Source organism: Mesoplodon mirus, assembly GCF_964341445.2.
Source record: "Mesoplodon mirus genome assembly, chromosome: 3".
Taxonomy (NCBI): domain Eukaryota; kingdom Metazoa; phylum Chordata; class Mammalia; order Artiodactyla; family Ziphiidae; genus Mesoplodon; species Mesoplodon mirus.
Genome location: NC_138978.1, coordinates 2287187 through 2314130, shown reverse-complemented (window position 1 = coordinate 2314130; position 26944 = coordinate 2287187). Strand labels below are relative to the sequence as shown.

At 46.1% G+C, this 26944-nt stretch overlaps 1 protein-coding gene across 3 annotated transcripts in view; it reads left to right on the top strand.

The window, feature by feature from the left end:
• CEP104 (centrosomal protein 104) overlaps positions 1 to 26944 on the top strand; it is a 53344-nt gene that overhangs the window by 13299 nt on the left and 13101 nt on the right. For 2 of the 3 annotated variants that reach the window (XM_082612512.1, XM_082612514.1), the window contains exons 3-15: positions 2109 to 2282; positions 2662 to 2800; positions 4054 to 4116; positions 4407 to 4483; positions 7051 to 7219; positions 7600 to 7755; positions 8692 to 8919; positions 10708 to 10905; positions 11487 to 11654; positions 12295 to 12468; positions 20314 to 20490; positions 22844 to 23050; positions 23520 to 23627. In XM_082612512.1, coding sequence (XP_082468638.1) covers positions 2109 to 2282; positions 2662 to 2800; positions 4054 to 4116; positions 4407 to 4483; positions 7051 to 7219; positions 7600 to 7755; positions 8692 to 8919; positions 10708 to 10905; positions 11487 to 11654; positions 12295 to 12468; positions 20314 to 20490; positions 22844 to 23050; positions 23520 to 23627 — 2038 coding nt within the window. The remainder of the gene's footprint in view (positions 1 to 2108; positions 2283 to 2661; positions 2801 to 4053; positions 4117 to 4406; positions 4484 to 7050; positions 7220 to 7599; positions 7756 to 8691; positions 8920 to 10707; positions 10906 to 11486; positions 11655 to 12294; positions 12469 to 20313; positions 20491 to 22843; positions 23051 to 23519; positions 23628 to 26944) is intronic. The other variant, XM_082612513.1, reaches the window with a different exon arrangement.

The following is a 26944-nucleotide window of genomic DNA, read 5'->3' as shown; positions in this document are numbered from 1 at the left end:
AAAATATACAGCTTCAAACTTTTGTCAGTCATCTTAGTTTTCCTTAAACAGTTTTGGAGGGTTTTTTTTTAATATTAAAGAATTTTTTTCCACATGAGATTACTGTGTCCTTATGTCTAGAATGATCTCACTGCCAATTATAATGTCTATACCCTGCGTTTAAAAAAAGTAAATATCTTAAATGTCTAAAGCAGTGCTTGACCGAAGGGTATTCAAGGCTCGAATTGCTAAGTTCCCAGTTTCCTGGCTGCCCTCCTGCCCCACCTGCCTCTCTCTTACAACCTTGGCATTTAGGAAACCCCAGGGATCACCCCCCCAGAATACGAATCTGTTCCATCCGCAGTCACTGGCCCCACTTTCTCAGCAGCACTCTCCCCATTCACCCTTTTACCTTCACCCTTTTACGTCCCTCAGTTAAACACAAAAGTTTCCAGAGTCCCATCCATTCAGCCTGATGATCCTTCCTGTGCTCTCCCTTTCTGTCCTATCCACTGATGGTGATCCTTCTGCTAGGAGCGTAAGGACAGGCACGGGCCCCAGGATGGGTGCGGTGCTGATGCTGAAAAGCTGGGGGAGGAGGCGGCTTGGGGAGCTGGGTCAGGGGTGCGTTTGTCTATGTCACATCTGGTGCTTTGAGGATGCCGGCACTCAATGTCAAGTCACCAACGAGATGTGCAAGTTCGGACACAGGATGGTATTTACTTGGGGTTCCTCCCTGTTAGGAGGTTTTCAAAGCCATGGGGCAGGTGGGATGCCTCACAGTGAGTCTAGATAGAGAAGGGAACCTGGAACCCAGCCCAGGGCACAGTCAGGGCCGGACGGGAAGGCGGCCCGAGGCAGGAAGGGGCCCAGGAGGTCAGGACCATGAGGTGTACGTTGCGCTCAGCCTCGTGGAGGTCAGTGATGGCCTGTGACCTTGGCCAAGGAGGCAGCTGAGAAACGGGGTGGGAGCTGGAGACAGAGGCAGGGTCATGGGAGGCTCCTCAGGCTTTTCTGGAGTGTGTGTGTGTGTTGTGTGAGGGTGTGACTGAGTGTATATGAGTGTGAGTATGTGTTTGAGTGCGTGTGTGTGTTGTGAGTGTATGAGTGTGAGTGTGTACATGAGTGTGTATTTGTGAGGGTGTTTATGTGTGTGAGTGGGTGTGAGTATGTGTGCGTGTGTGTGAGTTTCAGTGTGTATGAGTGTTCGTGTGTGTGAGTCTGTCAGTGTGTGTTACTGTGTGAGTGTGTGTGAGTTGTGTGTGAGCGTGAGTGTATGTGTATGAGAGTGTGAGTGTGTGAGTGTGAGAGAGTGTGAGTGAGTGTGCATGTGTGTTGATGGGGTGATCGGGTCAAGAGAAGGGGCACGCTGGCTCTGGTGCAGTTCAGCTGGGGCTGCTGGGAGGAAAGGCGGGAGAGGGGCCAGGCCGGCCAGTGGCCAGGTCACCACTGCACTTGAGGAGGGTCGTGACGCGTGCTGGAGGGGCCTTTCCCACTGTCACATCCTCGGTGCTTCCCCGGCTCTAGATGCCCTCGATGCCCACTGTCGTGCGCACCCAGTGATGGCCAGCTTGGCGCACACGCTGCCCGCTGTCGAAGCATCGTGCTGCCCCCCACCAAGTCGTGATCATATAGTGCAGTGTGACGTTCTAATGCGCTGTGTCCCTTCTGGGCAGAATTAGAAGCTCCAGTGTGGACAGTTGTAGGCTTCTCCAGGCTGCTGAGCGAGCGTGAGAGGCACTCTTGAAGTACTGAGTGTTGCTCACTCCGCTCAGGATTCTGTAAAGCAAGGGGTTTCCTGAAATGTTCAGGTTCTGGTGGAAAATCCTTTGACTCACGAGTACAGCATCTTTAGATTGATGTTTTTATCTCCTGATAAACTTTGGGTTTCATTTCAAACCACAAACTAACTGCTCCAAGTATGATTCACGCTGGGGGGCTGGCAGACCCCATCAAACCTTCACTCCAAGCTTGAGCTGCGCCTGGAAGGCCAGAGGGCAGGGACAGCACCGGGGACCCAGCAGCGTCAGAACCCACAGACCTGACACGTACGTGGAAGCGTGGCTGCGAACATCCCTCAGCCCTCTACGGAGATCCTGCAGATAAAACAAAAATGTGTTTGCTTTCAGATTTTGCCAGTTTCCACAAGAAATTGTTCTTCAAATGGTGGAGAGATGTCGAATAAGAAAACTACAGTTGCTTGCTCATCAGTATATGATTTCCAGTAAAATCGAGTTCTACGTTAGTGAGAGCCTGCCTGAATATTTCGCACCGTATCAAGCAGAGCGGTTTCGAAGGCTTGGGTGAGAATGAAAGTTAACATGTATGGTGGGGACTTTTAGCCTAATTCTTCCTCAAAGCAATTAAAAACTAAGGACTCGCCCTTGCCCTTGGCACTGTCTTACGTACTTGTGTGTGGGTGGAGGTCACACCGCTTCTGAACACCTGCCTGGTGCTGAGCGTGCTTACTGAGCAGGGTTCCTATCAGTCATATTCAGGCCAGTTTTCAGGTGCAGAGCTTATCTTAAGAGACCTATTTAGAATTTGACTTCTGGGCTTTATCCCCTAGGGTTTTTCATTCCAAACCTAACAACTTTCCTTGAAACCTGCAGAGTTCAGTGGGCACCGAAGGCAGCGTATTTCCACATCAACGTGATTCCAGAGTTGTGTTTTTTCTTTCAGCTACGTCTCTCTCTCTGACAATGAAAAGACAGGTTGCAAAGCCCGGGAACTAAAATCGGTTTATGTGGATGCAGTAGGACAGTTTCTTAAGCTGATTTTTCACCAAAACCATATCAACAAGTACAATGTATATAATCAGGTGAGACACATGGGCCCCCCCCTTGGTGACACCCCTACCCCGCCCCCTGCTTTGTGGCATCTGAGACTCCTCCTTTAAGGTGGTGTCTGTGGGACAGCTCCCTGGAGCTGCGTGCTCCGATTCGGAGCCACCGGCCACGTGTGGCTATGCACGCTGGGAGCGTGGCTGGTCCAAGTGCATGGGCTGCATGTGTGACCCAGGCTCGGTTACACAAGGAGAGGAGGATGTTTTGGGTACATTAGCTTTAAATATATTGTTAAAATCAAAAAATCAATTTTAAATGTTTCTTTTATTGTGTCGACTAGAAAACTTAAAATTACATATGTGACTTGCATTATATTGGGTTGGCCAAAAAGTTTGTTCGGGTTTTCCGTCACAGCTCATGGAAAAATCCGAACGAACTTTTTGGCCAGCCCATTATTTTTGTTGGACAGCACTGTTCCACATAAACCCCCTACACTTTTGCAAGATAAATCCCCTGGTGGAGATTGAGAGTGCGGTTTCATGATGCATGCAGTCCGGAATCTCTCTAGCTCCCTCCCTCCCTTTCTTTTTATTTTTTTGGCATAAAGAATATAGTGGAAGTCAACTGTGTCCAAAGCAGTCTTGTTAATGAGCACAAGTATTTACAGCACTCCCTGCCCCCTCCAAGAGGAATGCAAGCATTCCAACAAGTCAGAGCTTCATGCTGAGCAAGTGAGCTGGAGAGTTCCGAGACAGAGTCGCGTTGCCTGGTCCGTACTTGACAGCAGAATTCTGAGCCTTTTCCCTCCTCCACCCCATCTGTAGTAGTTCCTCAGTTTTCAGTTCAGCAACTGTGATTCTCAAGGAAGGAGGTACGGGAAGGCGGCTCCTCCCCGTCCAGTGAGAATCAGTGCCTTGGACAAACCAAGCTATGTTAACGTAGGTTTTCATTTCATTGTCTCATTTACCACGATCATGTAGATGTGACCCCATCCTTAACCTTGAGTGGATGGTTCAATATAAAGCTAGGTTAAAACTTTGGAGGTTTTTTAGCTGTATTGTTTTAGCATCCTTTAAACATTAAAATACCCTCTTGGTTCAGCATTAGAATATTAACTTATATAATTTATAAAAGTCATTAATAATTCTATATTAGCGTGAGATTTTACAATTAAAGCATTTTGCTGTACATCATCCCGTTTTATGACAGTATGGCTCAGAGTTTGTTATAAAGGGGTTAAGTCATGTCCAACATTTTATCCTTAATTTCTGTTGATTAACTCTCTTAGGTTGCTTTGGTTGCAGTAAATATCATTGGAGACCCTGCAGATTTCAGTGATGAAAGCAATATTGTAAGTTTGGGAAGTTTCATTCCTAAGAGGGACATTTGTATCCAACAAGAGGGGATCGTTTATTTTTGTCACAAAAGTATCATCCTAAAAATCCTCACAAAATTATCTGGTGAACAGCTAGCAGGTAATTTTCAGCAGCTGTTGTATTAAACTTTACTCGAGAATTTTACTTGTCCCTCCAGGACACTAGGATCATTGAAGCTCCCTGACTGGCACCGTTATGTCAAATCATCTGTTTTATGTTGTTCCTTTTCCCTCTGAGATACTAAGCATAACTTTTTCCCCCAAAGACCTCTAGAGAGAAGCTGATTGATCATTATCTAGGGCACAACACAGAGGACCCAGCTCTCGAAGGAACTTGTTCTGGGTAAGAGCCCCGCCCCCCCGAGGCAGTACATTTCTGTAACTTTCCTTGGAATCATGAAAGTGCAAGTCAGCTCCAAAGAAAGGGTCCTGCACCTGGGGGCCTCTACATTCAGCCTGGAGCCGAATAAGCCACTGATGGGATTGTCTTAAACACACTGCAGATTAAGGTCACCGTTTTATTTAGCACATCTTCATTCACTGCCCTTCAGAGATGACTTCGTTTCTTGTATGTTCTGGTATTACTAGACAGTTCCTCAACTGCATCAGATAAAAGATCTGTCAGCCATCCTTTGATATCTTGGTGGCACAGGCAAATTCATAGGTAAGAATCGAAGTATTAATTGACCCAGATTACCAGTTACCCCAAAGTTCATCTTATATCTGCTTTAAAACCTCATTCCTTAAGGGAGTGAGAACTGCATGTCACTTCAGTTTCTGTAAGTTCCTCTCCATGCTCCTCACGTGGACAGTTATACAGACTTTGCTATCTTGCTGACTCTTTAGCAAGTCAGGCGTGGAGGGCAAGGCCGAGGGCACGGCACTTTACACCCTCTGTCCCTAGGTGCCCCTCTGGGACAGATCCCTTCAGCACCCTTGTCATGTGCCTGCTATTTACTAAGGCAGGGGGACGCCTTCCGCAGGCGCCCGGCCTAAAGAGAAAGGGATTCGAAACAATACCCAGGTCCCCTTCTCTGATGGCAACTTCCCAATAGCGAAGAAATAAGATGCTTAGATGTTAGTAGACGGTTGACATTTGCCCATGACCTGTGGTGTATTTCCACGCTCACATGCACATGGCCAGAACTGCTGGGTCTTCCATTTGCACCAAACGTGGGGTCAGTTCTCTGTGCCGTTGCTCGGAGCCACTGGTGATGCTGAGTATGGCACACTGGAGTGGAGGCCGTGCTTACGGTGTATAAAAAGTCACGGGTGCAGGGTGACCCATCCTCCCGCCTACACAAGCTCCGCCTCAGTCCTCAGCCCGGATCCTTGCCGCCTGCTGGAGTCCTCACCTTGCCAGGTTGGGGTGAGGAGCTCGGGGAGCACTGACGGCAGGTACTTCCTTTAGCGTCGTGGAGGTGCCGCCCCCCGCTTTGCCCTTGGTGAACAGGGATGACTAAGCTCACTTACCGGGTTTAGTATCTCCAGAAAAGCCCTCTGGGGCATTGTGGTTTCTATTTAAATCAGTTCTTTATCAAGCTAGCCATGGGGGATGGTACACTGCAGTTTCGTGTTCTGCCTCACCCACCCCACCTCCCGACAGGGTTTTCCTGAAGGTAGAGGGAGGTCTTGAAAGGTTGTGGGCAGCGCCCAAGGCTGAGTCCACAGGCAACGCTGGGGCATCGTGGAAAGTGGGTGCTGCTGATGCCTGGGCATTGCAACATCATTTCGTCCTTCGTAGGGTTTTTATACTGTAATGAAGTCTTGGTTTCACCTCTGGAACTTCAAGGCAGAGTGAGTTAGACTTGAGAGTGTGGTGTGTATTCAGGTAAAAAGAGTCAACAGATCTTGGAAGCACAGAAACGTGCTCTGGTTCAGTCATCACTGAGATGAAGGGAGATGCTCACAGCTGCCGTGGCCGTGTGCCCGCTGCTGTGCCCGCAGCCGCCTGAGTCAAGGCCTGGGGAAAGGGGATCCTGGCTGCTTCTGAAAGGTGATTTGGTCCCCTGTCCTGTTTGAATATATTGTTAATCAACCAAACTTTAATGACAAATAATCTCTTTAATGAGACTCCCTGTGTGCAAGGACACCCAAGGTGAAGCTAACAGCAGGTGTCTTCCTGCCTCTGATGCAGCAGATTGGGAGGCTCTGGACCGTTTCCCCTAATGCTTCTGTCGAGTAGTTAAAACGGCATCCTGGTTCTAAACGTCAGGCCCAGAAGAAAGCTGCTGGCCGGTTATGGAATTGGGAGGAAAGAGGGAGGCGATGCGTAATCCGAAACAGGTTATTCGGATCACGTTTAGGTCATTTATTCTGGGAAGGATTTCTCTGATCTCCTGCAGGACTGGATGGTGATGTCATATGATTGGACACTTTGAGGTATAAGCCCAGTGGTAGCAGTTCTCCATCTTTAATGCACGTCACCATTACTGTGGCGTGAAATGCAACCCTGGACTCGACCTGGGCCACCAAGCCAGCCTCTGCAGGGCTGGGGCCTGCTCATGGCTGGCTTTGATTTTGGTTTTTCCACGTCTACAGATGATTCACATGCTCTGTCCTGTCCCTACACCCAGAGCAGAGCCCTGCACGGTCTGCACTCGGGATATCTGCCGAACGAGTGAATGAACGCACTGAAGGCTCAGATGCCCCGTGTGCATATAATTCATGGCCAAGAGCATAAGCCGTGGGGTCAGCAAGCCCTGCCTGCACTTGCTGTGTGACCTGAAGCCCGTTACTGACTTCTCTGAGCCTCTGCTTTCTCAGCAGGAAATGCTCCGGAACGGGTGTGGGTGGGGCCTTTCTAGACTGTCTGTGTGTCTTCAGCACTGAGCACGGGGCCCACTCTCCCCCTGCAGCGTCACGTAGATTGAAATGCTCTAAAGTACCCCTTCCTTTCCTTTCCTTTAGGAAGTCTGACTATATTTCCCCACTTGATGACCTGGCCTTTGACATGTACCAGGATCCGGAAGTGGCACAGATTATCCGCAGGTTAGATGAAAGGAAGCGCGAGGCGGCCCAGAGGGAGCGCTACGATGACGCCAAGACGCTCAAGCAGGCCATCGCCGACCTGCAGAAGGTACTGCCTGCGGGGAAGGCGGCGGCTCCATGTCTAACTGCCCTGGTTCCTGCTCAGCAAACGGCAGGCCTCTGAAGGCTGCGGGGTTAGTGTGGGTTCAGGGGCGTCAGCACATGAAGGACAGCAAGAGCACACACTCCTGCAGAGCCCTCCTTGGGGCCACGTGCCAGCCCGCGGCCGCAGGAAACATAAGATGTTTAAACGACCATGAGCTCGCAGGTGGCGGTGGCCCGTTCCCTCCATTCCCCATGCCGTTCCCCTCTCCCCTCGACACGGAGTTGGTCGCCCACACTGTCCTCGAAGCGTTACTTTAAAACTGTCTTTGCACCTCGCGTGAGTTGGTCCACATGCGAAGCCAAAGCCAACGCCGTGTGCTTCAGGTCGGGGAGCGGCTGGGCAGGTACGAGGTGGAGAAGCGCTGTGCCGTGGAGAAGGAGGACTACGACCTGGCCAAGGAGAAGAAACAGCAGATGGAGCGGTACCGCAGCCAGGTGTACGAGCGGCTGCAGCTGCACGGGCTGGTGGACGCCGAGCTGGTGGGTGGCGGGGGGCCCGCAGCTGGGACTGGGGCCCTGGAGAGCCGTCGTGGGGTCCACAGGGGTGGTTGTGTATTTTGCAAAGCGGAAGACTTTGTCAGGCTCAGGCAACAGCGGCGACAGGTAGCTGCAGCCCGAGGGCCGGTGTCGTAGGCCTGGCCTTGACGCACTCTTGCAGGAGGATTTGCAGAGGCGGAGACAGGGCAGGCCGGGTGGGAAGGCTTCCCAGTGGGCCACTGCATCTCTTCTGTTGGCAGCCCTGCCCACGCAGCCCCCAGGAGTGCAGGGAGAGAGCACCACCCTGACAGCTCAGGCTGGGTGGGGGTGGGTCTCATGTCCGGAGCCCACGTACCAGGCTGGGACACAGGCCCGGCACCCAGAGGGCAGTGCAGGGAGTGCCGCCTCTGGCACTCGCTGCCAGACCCCGGGCTCCGTTCCTCCGTCCAACTCTGTGGTCTCAGACTCATTCCTTGGCCTCTTTGTGCCTCAGTTTCCCCATCCCATCCACGGGGGTGAGAACAGGGAGCCTCAGATGTGGTTGTCTGCCTGGAGCGCTTGCTCCTGGCCCAGCACGTGACCGCCACTGAGTCCGTTGCACTCGTTCAGGTGACATGAAGTAGCCTGCTTTGCAGACACGGAGTGACCAGCACAGGCCTCTCGGGTCCAGCCCGGGTGCTCCCTGCCCGCCTGTGGCCTCCCCACCACAGCACCCCGTGCACGGACACTCACGGCCACGCTGGTGTTTTGGTACAGGTGTCACTTGAGTGGTCCACACAGTAACCATCCAGAGACAGTCACGGGCAGTGACATGGCTATGGGACCTCGTCAGTGTGGGTTTCCCCCTCTGCCTTCCCAAACTAGTGCTACCCTGGGGGAACAAGGGGTGTGTCTGGTGGGGCAGTAACATTGGGGATTGAATGGCCTGTTTCTCCCCAGATACGAAGGCCTCTGGACTTGCCCCTCCAGCCCCTGGTCTGTTCCAACAGCCCTCACCACCAGCAGCCTGCACTCTCACTGCCACAGCCAGAAGAAAGGGGGACAGAAAACCGGTTTGCAGACCCTTTCCTTCAGGAGAAGCCTTCATCTCATCCCCTGGACATTTCTCCTCAGCATTGCATGGTGGACCGGTCATCCCCCACCGCAGATCCTCCTCCCGAGGCCCATGTAGGTAACTCATGTTCACACTGTGGGCAGTTTATTCCACATGTAAGTAGTGGGGACCCGCATCATGCCGGGTGCTTTCCCGGGGCAAGGGATGTATCGGTACAAAACAGTGACAGCCTTACCCGCGCTGCGTCAAGGAGAGGGGCAAAAAAGCTGCGGCCGGAACATCGGCCAATGGCTGAGACACACTTCATCCTCTGAGCCTCTGCTTTTCTCTTTGCAAAGATGTACAGACATCTTCTCAAAGGGTGGTTTCCAGGAATAAATGAGACTATATTCGTCAGGTTCCTACCCTGGCGTGACCTTAGTAGAGCCTCATTACAAGTCGTATACAGTTACCGTACCTGTTAGAACCTCCTGTGTGGCAGGGGACAGAAAACCTGGTTCAAACTGGGGGTTATTGGCATTTATAACTGGGAATTTTAAGAGGTCACTTGGGTTCCAGGGTTGGTTTGATTTCTGTCTTGCGGGTCTGTTTTCTGTGGTTCTGAGACACCCTCTCGGAAGGCTGGGCTCGTCGCATGGCCTTAGCTTCAGGTCTGTACGCTGTGCCATCTGGGGGGATGTGTGCATCCCATTCTAAGCAGAGTCCCCGGGTTAACCCTGCTTAGATCGGTCTCAGTCACCTGCCACCTCAGGAGCAGTGACGAGGACCAGAGGGGGCAAAGGTGCCACCTGGCCTGTTAGGGCCTCTCTGGAGCCCCTGCCGTGCATGGCCACGTGGCCAGTATACCTTGGGGAGGAAGGAAGGATGCCAGGCAGGCACAGGCAAGTGCCGATGGCAGCCAGAGGCCCAGGAAAGCTGGAGAGGCCCACAGCTGCCACACAGCCTCCACGCCCTCGTGCCGCTGGCTCTCCAGGGCGTGTCTGTGAGCATTGCCATCCTCCCTCTCCCTCCAGTGATATCTTATCTTGTCTGTAACTTAATTGTTATGTTTCACACTTCAATTTAAAAGTACTCTAATTTCTCCTTTTTTAGTACCTCAATGTGTTTTGTTTTACAAGTGTGAGTACATTTTAAAAGATGAGAAACTGAATCTCATATGTGTTGTACACCCAGTTAAGACCTCAGCAGGTATTAAGTATGAATAAACGGTCCTCCTTGTCTGTCCAGTGTCACCGTGACGCCTGCCTCAGAAAGTGACTCTGGAATCGCTCTTTCTGCCCTCAGTTACCTGGAAGTCTGACGTGTTTACTTGTTTAATGTATATTTGTCTCCCCCTGAGAACGAGGCCCATCGAGGGCGGGGAGTCTGTCTTCCCATTGCTTTATGTGGGTCACCAAGAACAGAGCCCGGGAAATGTCTGCTGAAGGGTGCAGACAGAGGTGGATAAGGATCTGGAGCTTTGGCTGCCTGTGTTAGTTCAAGGCTGCTGGATACTGGATGCATTTAAAATGAGGCTTGATAGTTATTTCTCAGAAATAAACTAATAAACTAAGAAAATGCCAAGGGTCTTGCCAGAAAAAAACTGTAATGACTTTTACTCTAGTGACCTACTGTCAGCTGAACTGAAATCACTAGTTGTAAATAATAATCGTGGCAGGATCTACATTGCTTGTTTATTAGGTCTGTAGTAAGTTTAGAAGGGAATAAAACCCCTGATCTAATTTTTTTTCAATTACGCCCTATGGTATAAATTATTCTAACTTGATGAGACTGATATTTAGCAAAATACCATCATTCTGACCAGGTAAGTCCCAAGCAGTCAGCCCATGGGTGTAGACGGGGTGGTCAGTACATGGGGAGGATCCTGCACCGAGCCCGGCAGCCGCCCTGTCCTCCCGCAGCTCGAGTCCCTGCCCTACGATGAGCGGCCCCTTCCCGCGACCCGCAAGCAGCCTGGGGCAGTGGCCACGGAGCCAGAGAAGAGGGACACGGACAGCAGCGAGCCTCCCAGAGCGGGCACCGTGGACGAGCCTGAGCCTCTAACAGAGAAGGCCTTGCACGAAGCCAGCTCCGCCGTGGACGTGCTGGGAGAGGCCTTGGTAAGAACAGAAGCTCGTATAAACAGCCTGCAAACAACGGGCAGGGGCGGGCGGCTCCACAGGGCTCCCAGGCTTGCTGGTCCTGATGCTGCAACTGCCCTTTGTCCTCACTGTTCAATGGAAAAGTCTTTTGATAGTTACTCCTTATGTGAAGCAGCACAAGCATAAGCTAGAATTTCAGATTTCATGACAAGTATCCATTTAAGCCTGGGCCTTCTTTGTGGCGTTGACAGGGCTGGGGTCCAACACCAGCTCCCACCTGAGAGCACCGCCAGCTCCAGGGAAGAGGACAGCAGAGCAAACAAAACATGAGCGTGTCACCAGCCTCAAAAGATTCTCGTGTTGGAACTTTTAATGCATTCCATGTTTTAACATAAACTTAAATTTCCCACATTAGGAGGAGTATTTCTCCAAATACACATACCTAGTGGGTGGAGGTCCTGTTATTAGAAAAGCTGTGTCTTGGTTTAAAACAAACCAAGGCCGGGGGTGCAGGGTGCAGGCTGCTGGGACTGCCGGGGCTGCTGGGGAGGGGCTGTGGCCAAGTGCCCACTCTGAGGGGCCAGTTCCCACCCTCCCAGGTGGCCGGGGCCTATTCCAAAACATGGTCGCACCGGGAGGACGCGCTGCTCGCCCTGTATAAACAGCTGATGGATGAACCGGCGGCAACCCCAAAGGAAGACCTGAAGAGCATGCTGAGGGCGGCCGTATTCCTCATCAGGAGAGCCATCCGAGACATCGTAACCCCAGTGAGTCCCCGCCTGCCCCTCAGGGGCCCCCGTGTCTGCCAGAGAGCTGCCGGGATGTCCCCAGGAGGTCAGGGTAACCCAAGAGGCAGCCTGGTCCCCAGTACTGTTGTCACCTAGCATGTGGTGTCACTAGGAATGAAGCTCTCGAGGAAGGAACGTGGTCGCTGAGGAGTCTGAGGTCTGTCCCCGTGGGCCGTGCCCTCTGGTCCCATGTGCACAGAGCCCTGGCCACCACGACTGATACATGCCCCTTTATGTTTTTGTTCTTCATGACACCTGAGGAGCTTGGGAGTTACCACTGACTTCTCCTGACCCTGAAAAGGCCTTAAGGATGAACATCCCACAATTACACTGTCGTCTGCATTCACACAGGAGCTCATGCAGTTCAGCAGTAATGTCAGATATTTGGCTCGTGGAGAGATATCGGGGACTTTATGACACGTGGGAGATAAGAGCCCGTGCCTTCCGTATGCAGGGCACTGTGCTCACAGGGCAGTTTTCAGTTGGCCATTTGCAGTCCTTCAGACAGCATGTAGTTTTCAGCGTAACGTTCGTGTTTATAACTAATAGTAAATTTCATGTTTTCTGTTGGTGGAATTCAGTTAGAGTGGCTCATCTGTTTTTATCACTTTTTTCTTAGGTCTTTCAGGCATCTTTGAAATTGTTGAAAATGTTAATCACACAATATATTCCTAAACATAAACTGGGTAAGCTTGAAACAACTCACTGTGTGGAAAGGACCATTCCTGTTCTGCTCACGAGAACTGGAGATTCTTCTGCTCGCCTCCGTGTTATAGCTTCCAATTTTATTCAGGTATGAACTTCACCACAGAATTTGAAACCATAAATAATAAAAATATAACTACAGATACTTGACTTTCTTAATACCTTACAAGATCCTGTCTACCCAAGAGCATCATAGATTATCCTTAGTGATTCACCATCATATTTTCCTTATGTTCTAAACCAGGTAAATGTTGCCTTAAACATGATTAAAATGTACAGTTTGCTTTTTCTAGTGTTTTTCTTATTCAACGTACACTATTAATTTTTTAAATAAATAAAAATATATGGAGAATTAAATCAGAATAGAAAAATGGGGTAAAAAAAAAGATGTATAATGGTCTTGATCTAAATATTTTTACTCTTTCAGCAAACACACCTCCTCTAGCCTGGGCGCTGGGGGAAACTAAGATAGAAGTGAGCGTTTAAGAGTTTGGGACACACTGCACTGTGTGGCTTGCGGGATCTTGGTTCCCCAACCAGGGGTCAAACCCAAGCCACCGTGGTGGGAGTGCCAAGTCCTGGCCACTGGACCACCAGGGAATTCCCAGCCCCAGGGAATATTAATCAGTGTGAGCTCTCCTGGAGGCCCCTGTCTTGGCACCGAGACCCAGCTTCACCCAACAGCCTGCAGGCTCCAGTGCTGGAACACCTCAGGCCAAACAACCAGCGAGAAAGGAACACAGCCCTACCCATTAGCAGACAGGCTGCCTAAAGTCATACTAAGCTCAGAGACACCCCAAAACACACCCCTTGACACAACCCTGCTCACCAGAGGGACAAGACCCAGCTCCACCCACCAGGGGGCAGACACCAGGAGCAAGAGGAACTACCACCCTGTAGCCTGCGAAAGGAGACCACAAATACAGTAAATTAGAAAGAAGAGAAGACAGAGAAATATGCTGCAGACAAAGGAGCAAGGTAAAAACCTATAAGAACAATTAAATGAAGAGGAAATAGGCAGTCTACCTGAAAAAGAATTCAGAATGATGGTAATAAAGATGATCCAACATCTTAGAAAAAGAATGGAGGCATGGATGGAGAAGATACAAGAAATGTTTAACAAAGACCTAGAAAAACTAAAGAACAAACAGTGATGAACAACACAGTAACTGAAATGAGAAATGCACTAGAAGGAATCAATAGCAGAATAATTGAGGCAGAAGAATGGATAAGTGAGCTGGAAGATAAAATGGTGGAAATAACTGCCAAGGAGCAGAATAAAGGAAAAAGAATGAAAAGAATTGAGGACACTCTCAGAGACCTCTGAGACAACATTGAACACACCAACATTCAAATTATAGGGGTCCCAGGAGAAAAAGAGAAAAAGAGGAGATGTGAAAATATTTGAAGAGATTATAGTTTAAACCTTCCCTAACATGGGAAAGGAAATAGTCACCCAAGTCCAGGAAGTGCAGAGAGTCCCATACAGGATAAACCCAAGGAGAAACATGCCAAGACACATATTAATCAAACTAACAAAAATTAAATACAAAGAAAAAATATTAAAAGCAACAAGGGAAAAGCAACAAATAACATACAAAGGAATCCCCAGAAGGTTATCAGCTGATTTTTCAGCAAAAACTCCACAGGCCAAAAGGGAGTAGCAGGATATATTTAAAGTGATGAAAGGGAAAAACGTACAACCAAGAATACTTTACACAGCAAGGCTGTCATTCAGATTTGACAGAGAAATCAAAAGCTTTTCAGACAAGCAAAAACTAAGAGAATTCAGCACCACCAAACCAGCTTTACAACAAATGCTAAAGGAGCTTCTCTGGGTGGGGGGATGGGGGGGAATATTCTTGTTTCTACAAACAAGAAAACTAAGAAATGGGAAAGCTCGCTAGTAAAGGCAAACGTACACTAAAAGGAGCAAATCATCCACACACAAATATGATAATCAGAACCAGTAATCGTGAGGAGAGCACAAATGCAGGAAATGGGAATTGCATTGGAAAGTAAGAGACCAGCAACTTAAAACAACCTTGTTTACATATAGACTGCTATATCAGAACCTCAAGGGAGGGCTTCCCTGGTGGCGCAGTGGTTGGGAATCTGCCTGCCAATGCAGGGGACATGAGTTCGAGCCCTGGTCTGGGAAGATCCCATATGCTGTGGAGCAACTAGGCCCGTGAGCCACAACTACTGAGCCTGCGCATCTGGAGCTTGTGCTCTGCAACAAGAGAAGCCACGACAGAGGCCTGCGCACCGCGATGAAGAGTGGCCCCCGTTCACTGCAACTAGAGAAAGCCCACGCACAGAAACGAAGACCCAACACAGCCAATAAATAAATAAATAAATAAATAAATAATTTTTTTAAACCTCATGGGAAATGCAAACCAAAAAAACTACAATAGATACACACAAAAAAAGAAAACACAACCTAAATACAACACTAACGATGGTCATCAAACCACAAAAGAAGACAGTAAAAGAAGAAGGGAAGAAATAAGATATACAAAAACAAACCCAAAGCAATTAAGAAGATGACAATAGGAACATACATATTGATAATTGCCTTAAATATAAATGGATTAAATGCTCCAACCAAAAGACACAGACTGGCTGAATGGATACAAAAACAGGACCCATATATACACTGTCTACAAGAGACCCACTTCAGACCTAGGGACACGTATGGACTGAAAGTGAGAGGACATAAAAAGATATTCCATGCAAATGGAAATCAAAAGAAAGCTGGAGTAACAATACTCATATCAGGCAAAATGACTTTAAAATAAAGACTGTTACAAGAGACAAAGAAGGACACTACATAATGATCAAGGGATTGATCCATGAAGAAAATATAACAGTTGTAAATATTTATGCACCCAACATAGGAGCACCTCAATACATAAGGTAAATGCTAACAGCATAAGAGGGGAAATCAACAGTAACACAATAATAGTAGGGGACTTTAACACCCCACTTTCACCAATGGACAGATCATCCAAAATGAAAATAAATAAGGAAACACAAGCTTTAAATGATACATTAAACAAGATGGACTTAATTGATATTTATAGGACATTCCATCCAAAAACAACAGAATACACATTTTTCTCAAGTGCTCATGGAACATTCTCCAGGATAGACCATATTTTGAGTCACAAATCAAGCCTTGGTAAATTTAAGAAAATTGAAATGGTATCAAGTATCTTTTCCAACCACAATGCTGTGAGACTAGATATCAGTTACAGGAAAGAAACTAAAAAATACAAACACATGGAGGCTAAACAATACACTACTGAATAACCAAGAGGTCACTGGGGAAATCAAAAAATATCTAGAGACAAATGACAACGAAAACACAACAATCCAAAACCTGTGGGACACAGCAAAAGCAGTTCTAAGAGGGAAGTTTACAGCAATACAATCTTATCTCAGGAAACAAGAAAAATATCAAATAAACAACCTAACCTTACACCTAAAGCAACTAGAGAAAGGACAAAACCCAAAGTTAGTAGAAGGAAAGAAATCATAAAGATCAGAGCAGAAATAAATGAAATAGAGACAAAGAAAAAGATAGCAAAGATCAATGAAACTAAAAGCTGGTTCTTTGAGAAGATAAACAAAATTGATAAACCTTTAGCCAGACTCCAAGAAAAAAAGGGAGAGGACTCGAATAAAATTAGAAATAAAAAAGAAAAGTTACAACAGACCACAGAAATACAAAGGATCATAAAAGACTACTACAAGCTACTTTATGCCGATAAAATGGACAACCTAGAAGAAATAGACAAATTTTTAGAAAGGTACAGCCTTCCAAGACTGAACCAGGAAGAAATAGAAAATATGAGCAGACCAATCACAAGTGCTGAAATTGAAACTGATTTAAAAACTTCTAACAGGGAATTCCCTGGTGGTCCAGTGGTTATGAGTCTGTGCTTCCACTGCAGGGGGCATGGGTTCCATCCCTGGTTGGGGAACTAAGATTCCACATGCTGTGCAGTGTGAACAAAAAAGTCCAGGACGAGATGGCTTCATAGGCTAATACTATCAAACATTTAGAGAAGAGTTAACACCTATCCTGCTGAAACTCTTCCAAAGAATTGCAGAAGGAACACTCCCAGGGTGATATTTGGTATCACCCTGATACCAAAATCAGGCAAAGATACTACAAAAAAAGAAAAGAAAATTACAGGCCAACATCACTGATGAACATAGAATTAATCCTCAACAAAATGCTAGCAAACCAAATCCAACAACACATTAAGAGGATCATACACCATGATCAAGTGGGGTTTATTCTAGGGGTGCAAGCTTTCTTCAACATATGCAAATCAATCAATGTGATACACCATATTAACAATCTGAAGAATAAAAACCATATGACCACCTCAGTAGATGCAGAGAAAGCTTTTGACAAAATTCAACACCTATTTATGATAAAAACTCTCCAGAAAGTGGGCATAGAGCGAACCTACCTCAAAATAATAAAGGCCATATATGACAACCCCACAGCAAACATCATTCTCAATGGTGAAAAACTGAAAGCATTTCCTCTAAGATCAGGAACAAGACAAGGTGTCCTCTCTCAACAGTTTTATTCAACACAATTTTGGAAGTCCTAGCCATGGCATTCAGAGAAGAAAAAGAAATAAGAGGAATCCAAATGGAAAAGAAGAAGTAAAACTGTCACTGTTTGCAGATGACATGATACCATACCTAGAAAATCCTAAAGATGCCACCAGAAAACTACTAGAGCTCATCAATGAATTTGATGAAAATGGCAGGATACAAAATTAATACACAGAAATCTCTTGCATTCCTGTACACGAAGAACGAAAGATCAGAAAGAGAAATTCAGGAAACAATCCCATTTACCTTTGCAACAAAAAATAAAATACCTAGGAATAAACCTACCTAAGCAGACAAAAGACCTATATGCAGAAAACTCTAAGACACTGATGAAAGAAATCAAAGAAGACACAAACAGGTAGATATACCATGTTCTTGGATTGGAAGAATCAATTTTGTCAAAATGACTATACTACCCGAAGCAATCTACAGATTCAGTGCTATCCCTATCAAATTACCAATGGCATTTTTCACAGAATTAGAACAAAAATCTTTAGTTTGTATGGAAACACAAAAGACCCCGAATAGCCAAAGCAATCTTGAGAAAGGAAAATGGAGCTGGAGGAATCAGGCTCCCTGACTTCATACTATACTACAAAGCTACAGTCATCAAAACAGTATGGTACGGGCACAAAAACAGAAATACAGATCAATGGGACAGGCTAGAAAGTCCAGAGATAAACCCACTCACCTATGGTCACCTAATCTATGACAAAGGAGGCAGGACTATACAATGGGGAAAAGACAGTCTCTTCAGTAAGTGGTGCTGGGGAAACTGCACAGCTGCATGTAAAAGATGAAATTGCAACACTCCCTAATGCCATACACAAAAACAAACTTAAGATGGATTAAACACCTAAATGTAAGGGCAGACACTATAAAACTCTTAGAGGAAACCATAGGCAGAACACTCTTTGACATAAATCACAGCAAGATCTTTTTCAGTCCACCTCCTAGAGTAATGAAAATAAAAATAAACAAATGGGACCTAATTAAACTTAAAAGCTTTTGCACAGCAAAAAAAAACATAAGCAAAACGAAAAGACAACCCACAGAATGGGAGTACATATTTGCAAACAAAGCAACTGACAAGGGATTAATCTCCAAAGTATACAAACAGCTCATGCAGCTCAATATACATATATTTTAAAAAAACCCAATCAAACAGTGGGCAAGAGATCTAAACAGACATTTCTCCAAAGAAGACATACAGGTGGCCAAACAGCACTTGAAAAGTTGCTCAACATAGCTAATTACTAAAGAAATGCAAATCGAAACTACAATGAGGTATCACCTTACACCAGTCAGAATGGCTGTCATTAAAAAGTCTACAAATAATAAATGCTGGAGAGGGTGTGGAGAAAAGGGAACCCTCTTGCACTGTTGGTGGGAAAGTAAATTGGTACAGCCACTATGGAGAACAGTATGGAGGATCCTTAAAAAACTAAAAATAGAACCACCATACGACCCAGCAATCCCACTACTGGGCATATACCCTGAGAAAACCATATTTCAAAACAATACGTGCACCCCAATGTTCATTGCAGCACTATTTACAATAGCCAGGACATGGAAGCAACCTGAATGTCCATCAACAGAGGAATGGATAAAGAAGATGCGGTACATATATACAATGGAATATTACTCAGCCATAAAAAAGAACAAAATAATGCCATTTGTAGCAACATGGATGGGCCTAGAGATTATCATACTAAGTGAAGTAAGTCATACACAGAAAGACAAATATCATATGATATTGCTTTTATGTGGAATTTTTTTAAAGGGTACAAATGAACATTTACAAAACAGAGAGTCACAGACATAGAAAACAGGAAAGCACAGGGGAAGGGATAAATTGGGAGATTGGGATTGACATATACACACGACTATATATAAAATAGATGACTAATAAGGACCTACTGTATAGCACAGGGAACTCTTTTCAGTACCCTGTAATGACCTATATGGGAAAATAAAAAAGAGTGGGTATGTATTTACATATAACTGATTCACTTTGCTGTACTGCAGAAAATAAGGCAACATTGTAAATCAGCTATACTCCAATAAAAAGTTTAAAAAACAGAGTTTGGGGCACACGCTTAGACGAGCAGTGTGAGAATATGCTTTGCTCTCTTTAAATTAGTGACTCCATCTGGTCTAGGAGATCTCAAATTAAGATTCAGAAAGTCTGCGAGCTCTTCGAATGTCACACACAGTGCTGCGAGTGTGCACGGCTTTCTAGGGAAGGAACCCAAAGCTGCCATAGTTTCTCCAACATGAAGAACCACTGATCTTGTTTTGTTTAATGAACTTAAATTTTCAGAGAAAACAAGTAAGTGATACTATTCGGGGGAAATCTTTCAAAGGATGCATTGAATATGCAGCTAATTATTTTCAAGCCACATCCACCTCTGAGACGGTGGTGCTGAGTGTCCTCTGCTTGGGAGCTGTTCTCGTTCTGCACCAGCATCTGGGCAACCGACCCTCCATCCCCGTGTCCTCAGCATCTGTGTGTCATGTGCGAGTTCACTGTTCATGCTGCTCTGAGGGGCTGTCCTTCCTCTTTCTTCTTTCCTTTGGTTCAGAGCTACTCACGGGCCCAGAGAGAGAGTTAACTGTACTGTCAAAATGAGGGTGTTTTGGGTAGTGTGGCCTGCAGGCCTGCTAAAAACAGACGTCTTTCTATATTACATCTCATATTTTATCAATATTTTATTGTTTCTTCCATCTTTTTCTTTAATATTTTACCTTTTTTTCTTTTTCTGCATCTGGCTAATTAAATGATGAAATCTTAGTTATGGGAAGACTTGCTCACTTGGAGACGTTGGACTGTGTGGAGGTACTTACCCTCCTTCATCTAAACCCATCAGGGGTCTGTTCACCTGGAGTATTGTGCGTGGTTTACATGCTTGGCTGATGTTAAATAAATACCAAAATGGTGGTTCTCGCAGCAGGACTAATTTCTTTCAGAATTTTAGAAATTAGAAAACCTTTTTCTTCAGGTTGTGAAATCCTGAGAAGAGAAACCTTAAGTTACCGATCACATTTGCTGTAAAGCTTTCATTAATCTCCAGGTGATCGTGGTTTTTATTTCTGATGCTTTTGGTTTTTGTTTTTAATTGTTATTACATCTTAAATAGAAATATGAGCTTATAGATCAGTGATTGTACTGCCGTTTTTCACTGTCAGTTTTTGTTTCCTGTTTTTTCCTTCAGTGTTTACTTTGCGGATGGCACTAAGTTGCCCTTAGCATTTTCCAGTAAAACTTAACAAATGATGTTGGTTTTTATAGGAAATGGCCTTGTTTAAGGAAGTGAAGTCTCTCCAGCTTATCCCATCTTACCTGGTCCAGCCATTAAAAGCCAACTCCTCGGCTCACCTGGCCATGAGCCAGATGGCGCTGCTGGCCCGGCTGCTGCGGGACCTGGGCACGGAGGGCATGGGCTTCACCGTGGACAGCGTGATGCGGGTAAGTGCCCCAGGGTGGCCGCCGCAGCCTGGGCCCCGAGCTGGTGGCCGGAGCATGGCAAGCGTCTGGCTGGTGTTGGCTGCGTGCGGAGGTGGGGGGCGATTTCGGAACGTCGCCGCTTCCTCTGACACATGAGGGCGCTGGAGTCGCGCTGCCGGTTGCACCATGGTGTCGGGACGTGAGCCGTGCAGAGCCGTGTCCCCAGGGAAGCAAGCTCTGCAAGCAATGACGCCGTGTCATAGCGGGTGGCAGATCTGTGGAAGGAGGTGCATGTTCTGTGCTTTGGACAGCCCCATGAGCCCCAGAAGTGAACACTGATTGTGTCCGTTCACTTATAGCCCCTGGACTTCCTCCTGAGTATGGATCAGTGTCCCCTGTCCTGCCCTGCATCACGTGGCCACTGTCTGTCCTGCCTCCACGTCAGTTTTCTCGTTCCCCAGCACAGACCATAAGCCGGCCCCACATGCTTACATCCTTGTTAGGGCCACACCCATGTCAGGATCCCAGCGTAAGCTTTGGTCCAGTAAGCTGTGCCTCCATCACAGATGCACACTCTTCAGGGCAGTGACACAGCAGAGGCTCACTGCTGTCTCTTGTGGCCGGTGCCATCTGTGGGGACAGAAGCCGCTCTGCTCTGTGGGCACTCGGGGGCTCCGTCTCCTCCCGGTGTGATGCCACGGCTTCACACGTGACCTCCAAGGTCACTGAACGGAGGAGGGTGACTAGAGGTTGTGAGTGGAGGTGTCCACAGGCCGAGCCACTCTCAGACATTTCCATCCACTGAGGTGGCCCCATCCTCACTGCAGGGCCCGGGAGGCGTGTACAACTGTGCCCCAAGGAAGTGGGGAAACTGGGTTGGTGAGCACGTCACCCGGTGCTGGTCCGTCTACATGCAGTGGGCTTGATCCAGACGGAGAGTTTAAGGAGGAGAAATGAGTAAAAGTTGGAGGTGGGGGTGAGGCTTTAATTGAAGGAACAAAGCCCCCAAGCAGCCGACGGAATGGGGCCGCAGTGCTTGCTCGGACGGCTCGGCTCAGAGCCGGGCAGCTGCCAGCCAGCCTCTCAACAGGAGGGCGTTGGCTCAAAGCCGAGAGTGGATGGGGAGGTTTGAGAGGCAAGCAGGAAGTATGAGATGCTGCCCTTGACCTCTGAGCAGGGAAACCGACCAGGAAACGTCACGGGTCAGTTTACTGCATGATGCCAAGGACCCCAGGGTCGCCATGGCCCACAGTCCAGCATGAAACCAGCTGGCACAATTCCCGAGCCCACAGCACCTTCTGCTTCACCTGGGAACACAGAGGAGGAGGGGCCCCAGATTTGAGGGCCTGCAGGGATGCCGGAGGTGACTTGGTGATGGACACGCGGGGCGGGAAAGACTCGTGGGAGGTGGCAGACGGTAGAGAGTGCAGACAGGTGAGCTGGAGAGGCAGGAGGTGATCATCCCGGGGGGTCCTCACGGTCAGAACTTCTCGAGTTGGTGCAGGGGTTGGGAAGGACAAGGTCTGGGGTTAAACCTGAGTGTGTGGCAGGCGGAGGCACAGGAAGTGAGGAAGCCCAGCCAGTGAGGGGCCAGCGCCCAAAGGACCAGGAGGGGACGTGGGTTTACTATACATGGGAACGTCGGGGTATTGTGAAGTGTTCGGATGACACTAAAGCGCTTAAAATGGATGGGGTGGGTCGTTTGCCTACGTCAAGGTCATGCACAGATCTTGAAAAAGGAACATTGAATAAGAAGAAATAAAGTGTCAGAATGATAAGCACAGTGAATCATTTATAATGTCAAACAAAAATCCTACGTGTACACACACACACGGCACGTACACTGTGCAGCAAGTGAAGACGTCTGGGGGGCGCGTGCCCTCCAGCTTCAGGACACTGATGCCTCTGAGGGGGGAGGGGCCAGGGGGCCAGGGAGACTTCAAGGGGACTTGCACCATAGTCCTAGGGTTCTGTTTCTTAGAAAGAGTTGAAGCAAACATGGCAAAAATGATAAACATTGGTTAATCTAGATGGTGGAGGCATGCAGTTTATTATATTTCCTCTTTATGATTGAAATATTATCTAATACTTAATATGAAGTTTCTGGGGGGATGTAACTTTAAAAATGCTATTTAATACCTGAAGTAGGAAAAAGCAAAATACTAATAATTGTACATACAACATGAGTTCAGCGGCACATGTAAAGTAAAGGAAGCGAGGAAAACTCTGTATCTTAATAGCTGGAATTCCGTGGGCGTTGTCGTCTATGTTTTTCAAATGTCCATGATGTCCCTATGTTTCTTTTATGCCAGAAGAAATAAACGTGGCTATTTTGAGACCCAGTAACAAGAGCACGTCCCGACCCTCTTCTTAGTTCGCAGTGCGGGCCCTGGAGCACAGGGAGCACAAGGTGCGGGATTCGGCGGTGAGGATGATCCTGGACCTGTATGCGCAGCACCGGGCTCTGGTCCTGGAGTGCCTCCCTCCCGAGGAGAGTGCAACCCGCAGGAGCGTCCTCTATAAGACACTTTTTGAGGGATTTGCTACGATAGACGGCAGACCTACAGATGCTGAAATTAGGGTGAGTTAACTTCCCTGAAGTTATGACCTGGTCCCGGGTTTAAGAAGTGACTTGGTACGTGAGTAAACTGACACATCGTTCACAGGGCTATGGGGACGGGAAACACAGCACATGGAGGACACTGGTCCCTGAGCCCACGTCCTGGCTCTTCCACCCTGTCTGTGTAGGGATGTTGATGGCCGGGAGGACACCTGCAGTGTTTATCAACAGGAAACGTTTAACACAACACTGTTAATCAACTATACCCCAATATAAAATTTTTTAAAAGTTTTTTAATTCCAAAAGAAAAAAAAAAAACAGTAAATATTTATTAGATGAATCTGGTGGATTTTCTTTTAATCCTAGCTATAGTATTAGTCTTAGTGACGATTATAATACATAAGAAACATAATTTATATGCTATAACTTATCACACAATTTCCAACACTACCCTAAAAATCAATTCTAATGGAAAATCATTTCATACCAGGCACAGAAAAGAGCGGCTACAGAAGAAGCAGAAAAACGCAAGAAAGAAGAAATTAAAACTTTACAAGGGCAGTTGGCGGCACTAAAGGAGATGCAGGCTGAAGTCCAGGTTGGCAAGGTTCACTGTCTTTCACCGTCATGCTCTCAGTCAAAATCCTGTGGCCGTTTATTTCCTTATGTAGACGCACAGCATGCTTGGTTTGCTTTTCGTGGGATTCTCCAAATGGGTATCCTTATTCTTTGTTGTTTTTTAAATTAGTTTAGGGGTAAGTAAAAAGAATCCTCCACTGAATCATTTGCATGCTCTTTTTTTTTTAATATCTTTATTGGAGTATAATTGCTTTACAATGGTGTGTTAGTTTCTGCTTTATAACAAAGTGAATCAGTTATACATATACCTATGTTCCCATATCTCTTCCCTCTTGCATCTCCCTCCCTCCCACCCTCCCTATCCCACCCCTCTAGGTGGTCACAAACCACCGAGCTGATCTCCCTGTGCTATGCGGCTGCTTCCCACTAGCTATCTATTTTATGTTAGGTAGTGTATATATGTCCATGCCCCTCTCTCACTTTGTCACAGCTTACCCTTCCCCCTCCCCATATCCTCAAGTCCATTCCATAGTAGGTCTGTGTCTTTATTCCCGTCTTACCCCTAGGTTCTTCATGACATTTTTTTCTCTTAGATTCCATATACATGTGTTAGCATACGGTATTTGTCTTTCTCTTTCTGACTTACTTCACTCTGTATGACAGACTCTAGGTCCATCCGCCTCACTACAAATAACTCAGTTTCGTTTCTTTTTATGGCTGAGTAATATTCCATTGTATATACGTGCCACATCTTCTTTAACCATTCATCCGATGATGGACACTTAGGTTGCTTCCATCTCCGGGCTATTGTCAATAGAGCTGCAATGAACATTTTGGTACATGTCTCTTTTTGAATTATGGTTTTCTCAGGGTATATGCCCAGTAGTGGGATTGCTGGGTCATATGGTAGTTCTATTTGTAGTTTTTTAAGGAACCTCCATACCGTTCTCCATAGCGGCTGTACCAATTCACATTCCCACCAGCAGTGCAAGAGTGTTCCCTTTTCTCCACACCCTCTCCAGCATTTATTGTTTCTAGATTTTTTGATGATGGCCATTCTGACCAGTGTGAGATGATATCTCATTGTAGTTTTGATTTGCATCTCTCTAATGATTAATGATGTTGAACATTCTTTCATGTGTTTGTTGGCAATCTGTATATCTTCTTTGGAGAAATGTCTTTTTAGGTCTTCTACCCATTTTTGGATTGGGTTGTTTGTTTTTTTGCTATTGAGCTGCATGAGCTGCTTGTAAATTTTGGAGATTAAACCTTTGTCAGTTGTTTCATTTGCAAATAGTTTCTCCCATTCTGAGGGTTGTCTTTTGTTCTTGTTTATGGTTTCCTTTGCTGTGCAAAAGCTTTGAAGTTTCATTAGGTCCCATTTGTTTATTTTTGTTTTTATTTCCATTTCTCTAGGAGGTGGGTCAAAAAGATCTTTCTGTGATTTATGTCATAGAGTGTTCTGCCTATGTTTTCCTCTAAGAGTTTGATAGTTTCTGGCCTTACATTTAGGTCTTTAATCCATTTTGAGCTTATTTTTGTGTATGGTGTTAGGGAGTGTTCTAATCTCGTACTTTTACATGTACCTATCCAGTTTTCCCAGCACCACTTATTGAAGAGGCTGTCCTTTCTCCACTGTACATTCCTGCCTCCTTTATCAAAGATAAGGTGACCATATGTGCGTGGGTTTATCTCTGGGCTTTCTATCCTGTTCCATTGATCTATCTTTCTGTTTTTGTGCCAGTACCATACTGTCTTGATTACCCTAGCTTTGTAGTATAGTCTTCAGTCAGGGAGCCTGATTCCTCCAGCTCCGTTTTTCGTTCTCAAGGCTGCTTTCGCTATTCAGGGTCTTTTGTGTTTCCATACAGATTGTGAAATTTTTTGTTCTAGTTCTGTGAAAAATGCCAGTGGTAGTTTCACAGGGATTGCATTGAATCTGTAGATTGCTTTGGGTAGTAGAGTCATTTTCACAATGTTGATTCTTCCAATCCAAGAACATGGTATAACTCTCCATCTATTTGTATCATCCTTAATTTCTTTCATCAGTGTCTTATAATTTTCTGCATACAGGTCTTTTGTCTCTTTAGGTAGGTTTATTCCTAGATATTTTATTCTTTTTGTTGCAGTGGTAAATGGGAGTGTTTTCTTAATTTCACTTTCAGATTTTTCATCATTAGTGTATAGGAATGCCAGAGATTTCTGTGCATTAATTTTGTATCCTGCTACTTTACCAAATTCATTGATTAGCTCTAGTAGTTTTCTGGTAGCATCTTTAGGATTCTCTATGTAGAGTATCATGTCATCTGCAAACAGTGACAGCTTTACTTCTTCTTTTCCGATTTGGATTCCTTTTATATCCTTTTCTTCTCTGATTGCTGTGGCTAAAACTTCCAAAACTATGTTGAATAAGAGTGGTGAGAGTGGGCAACCTTGTCTTGTTCCTGATCTTAGTGGAAATGGTTTCAGTTTTTCACCATTGAGGACAATGTTGGCTGTGGGTTTGTCATATATGGCCTTTATTATGTTGATGAAAGTTCCCCCTATGCCTACTTTCTGCAGGGTTTTTATCATAAATGGGTGTTGAATTTTGTCAAAAGCTTTCTCTGCATCTATTTAGATGATCATATGGTTTTTCTCCTTCAATTTGTTAATATGGTGTTATCACGTTGATTGATTTGCATATATTGTAGAATCCTTGCATTCCTGGAATAAACCCCACTTGATCATGGTGTATGATCCTTTTAATGTGCTGTTGGATTCTGTTTGCTAGTATTTTGTTGAGGATTTTTGCATCTATGTTCATCAGTGATTTTGGCCTGTAGTTTTCTTTCTTTGTGACATCTTTGTCTGGTTTTGGTATCAGGGTGATGGTGGCCTCGTAGAATGAGTTTGGGAGTGTTCCTCCCTCTGCTATATTTTGGAAGAGTTTGAGAAGGCTAGGTGTTAGCTCTTTTCTAAATGTTTGATAGAATTTGCCTGTGAAGCCATCTGGTCCTGGGCTTTTGTTTGTTGGAAGATTTTTAATCACAGTTTCAATTTCAGTGCTTGTGATTGGTTTGTTCATATTTTCTATTTCTTTCTGATTCAGTCTTGGCAGGTTGTGCATTTCTAAGAATTTGTCCATTTCTTCCAGGTTGTCCACTTTATTGGCATAGAGTTGCTTGTAGTAATCTCTCATGATCTTTTGTATTTCTGCAGTGTCAGTTGTTACTTCTCCTTTTCCATTTCTAATTCTATTGATTTGAGTCTTCTCCCTTCAAACTATCAAAAATTAAATACAAGGAAAACATATTAAAAGCAGCAAGGGAAAAACAACAAATAACACACAAGGGA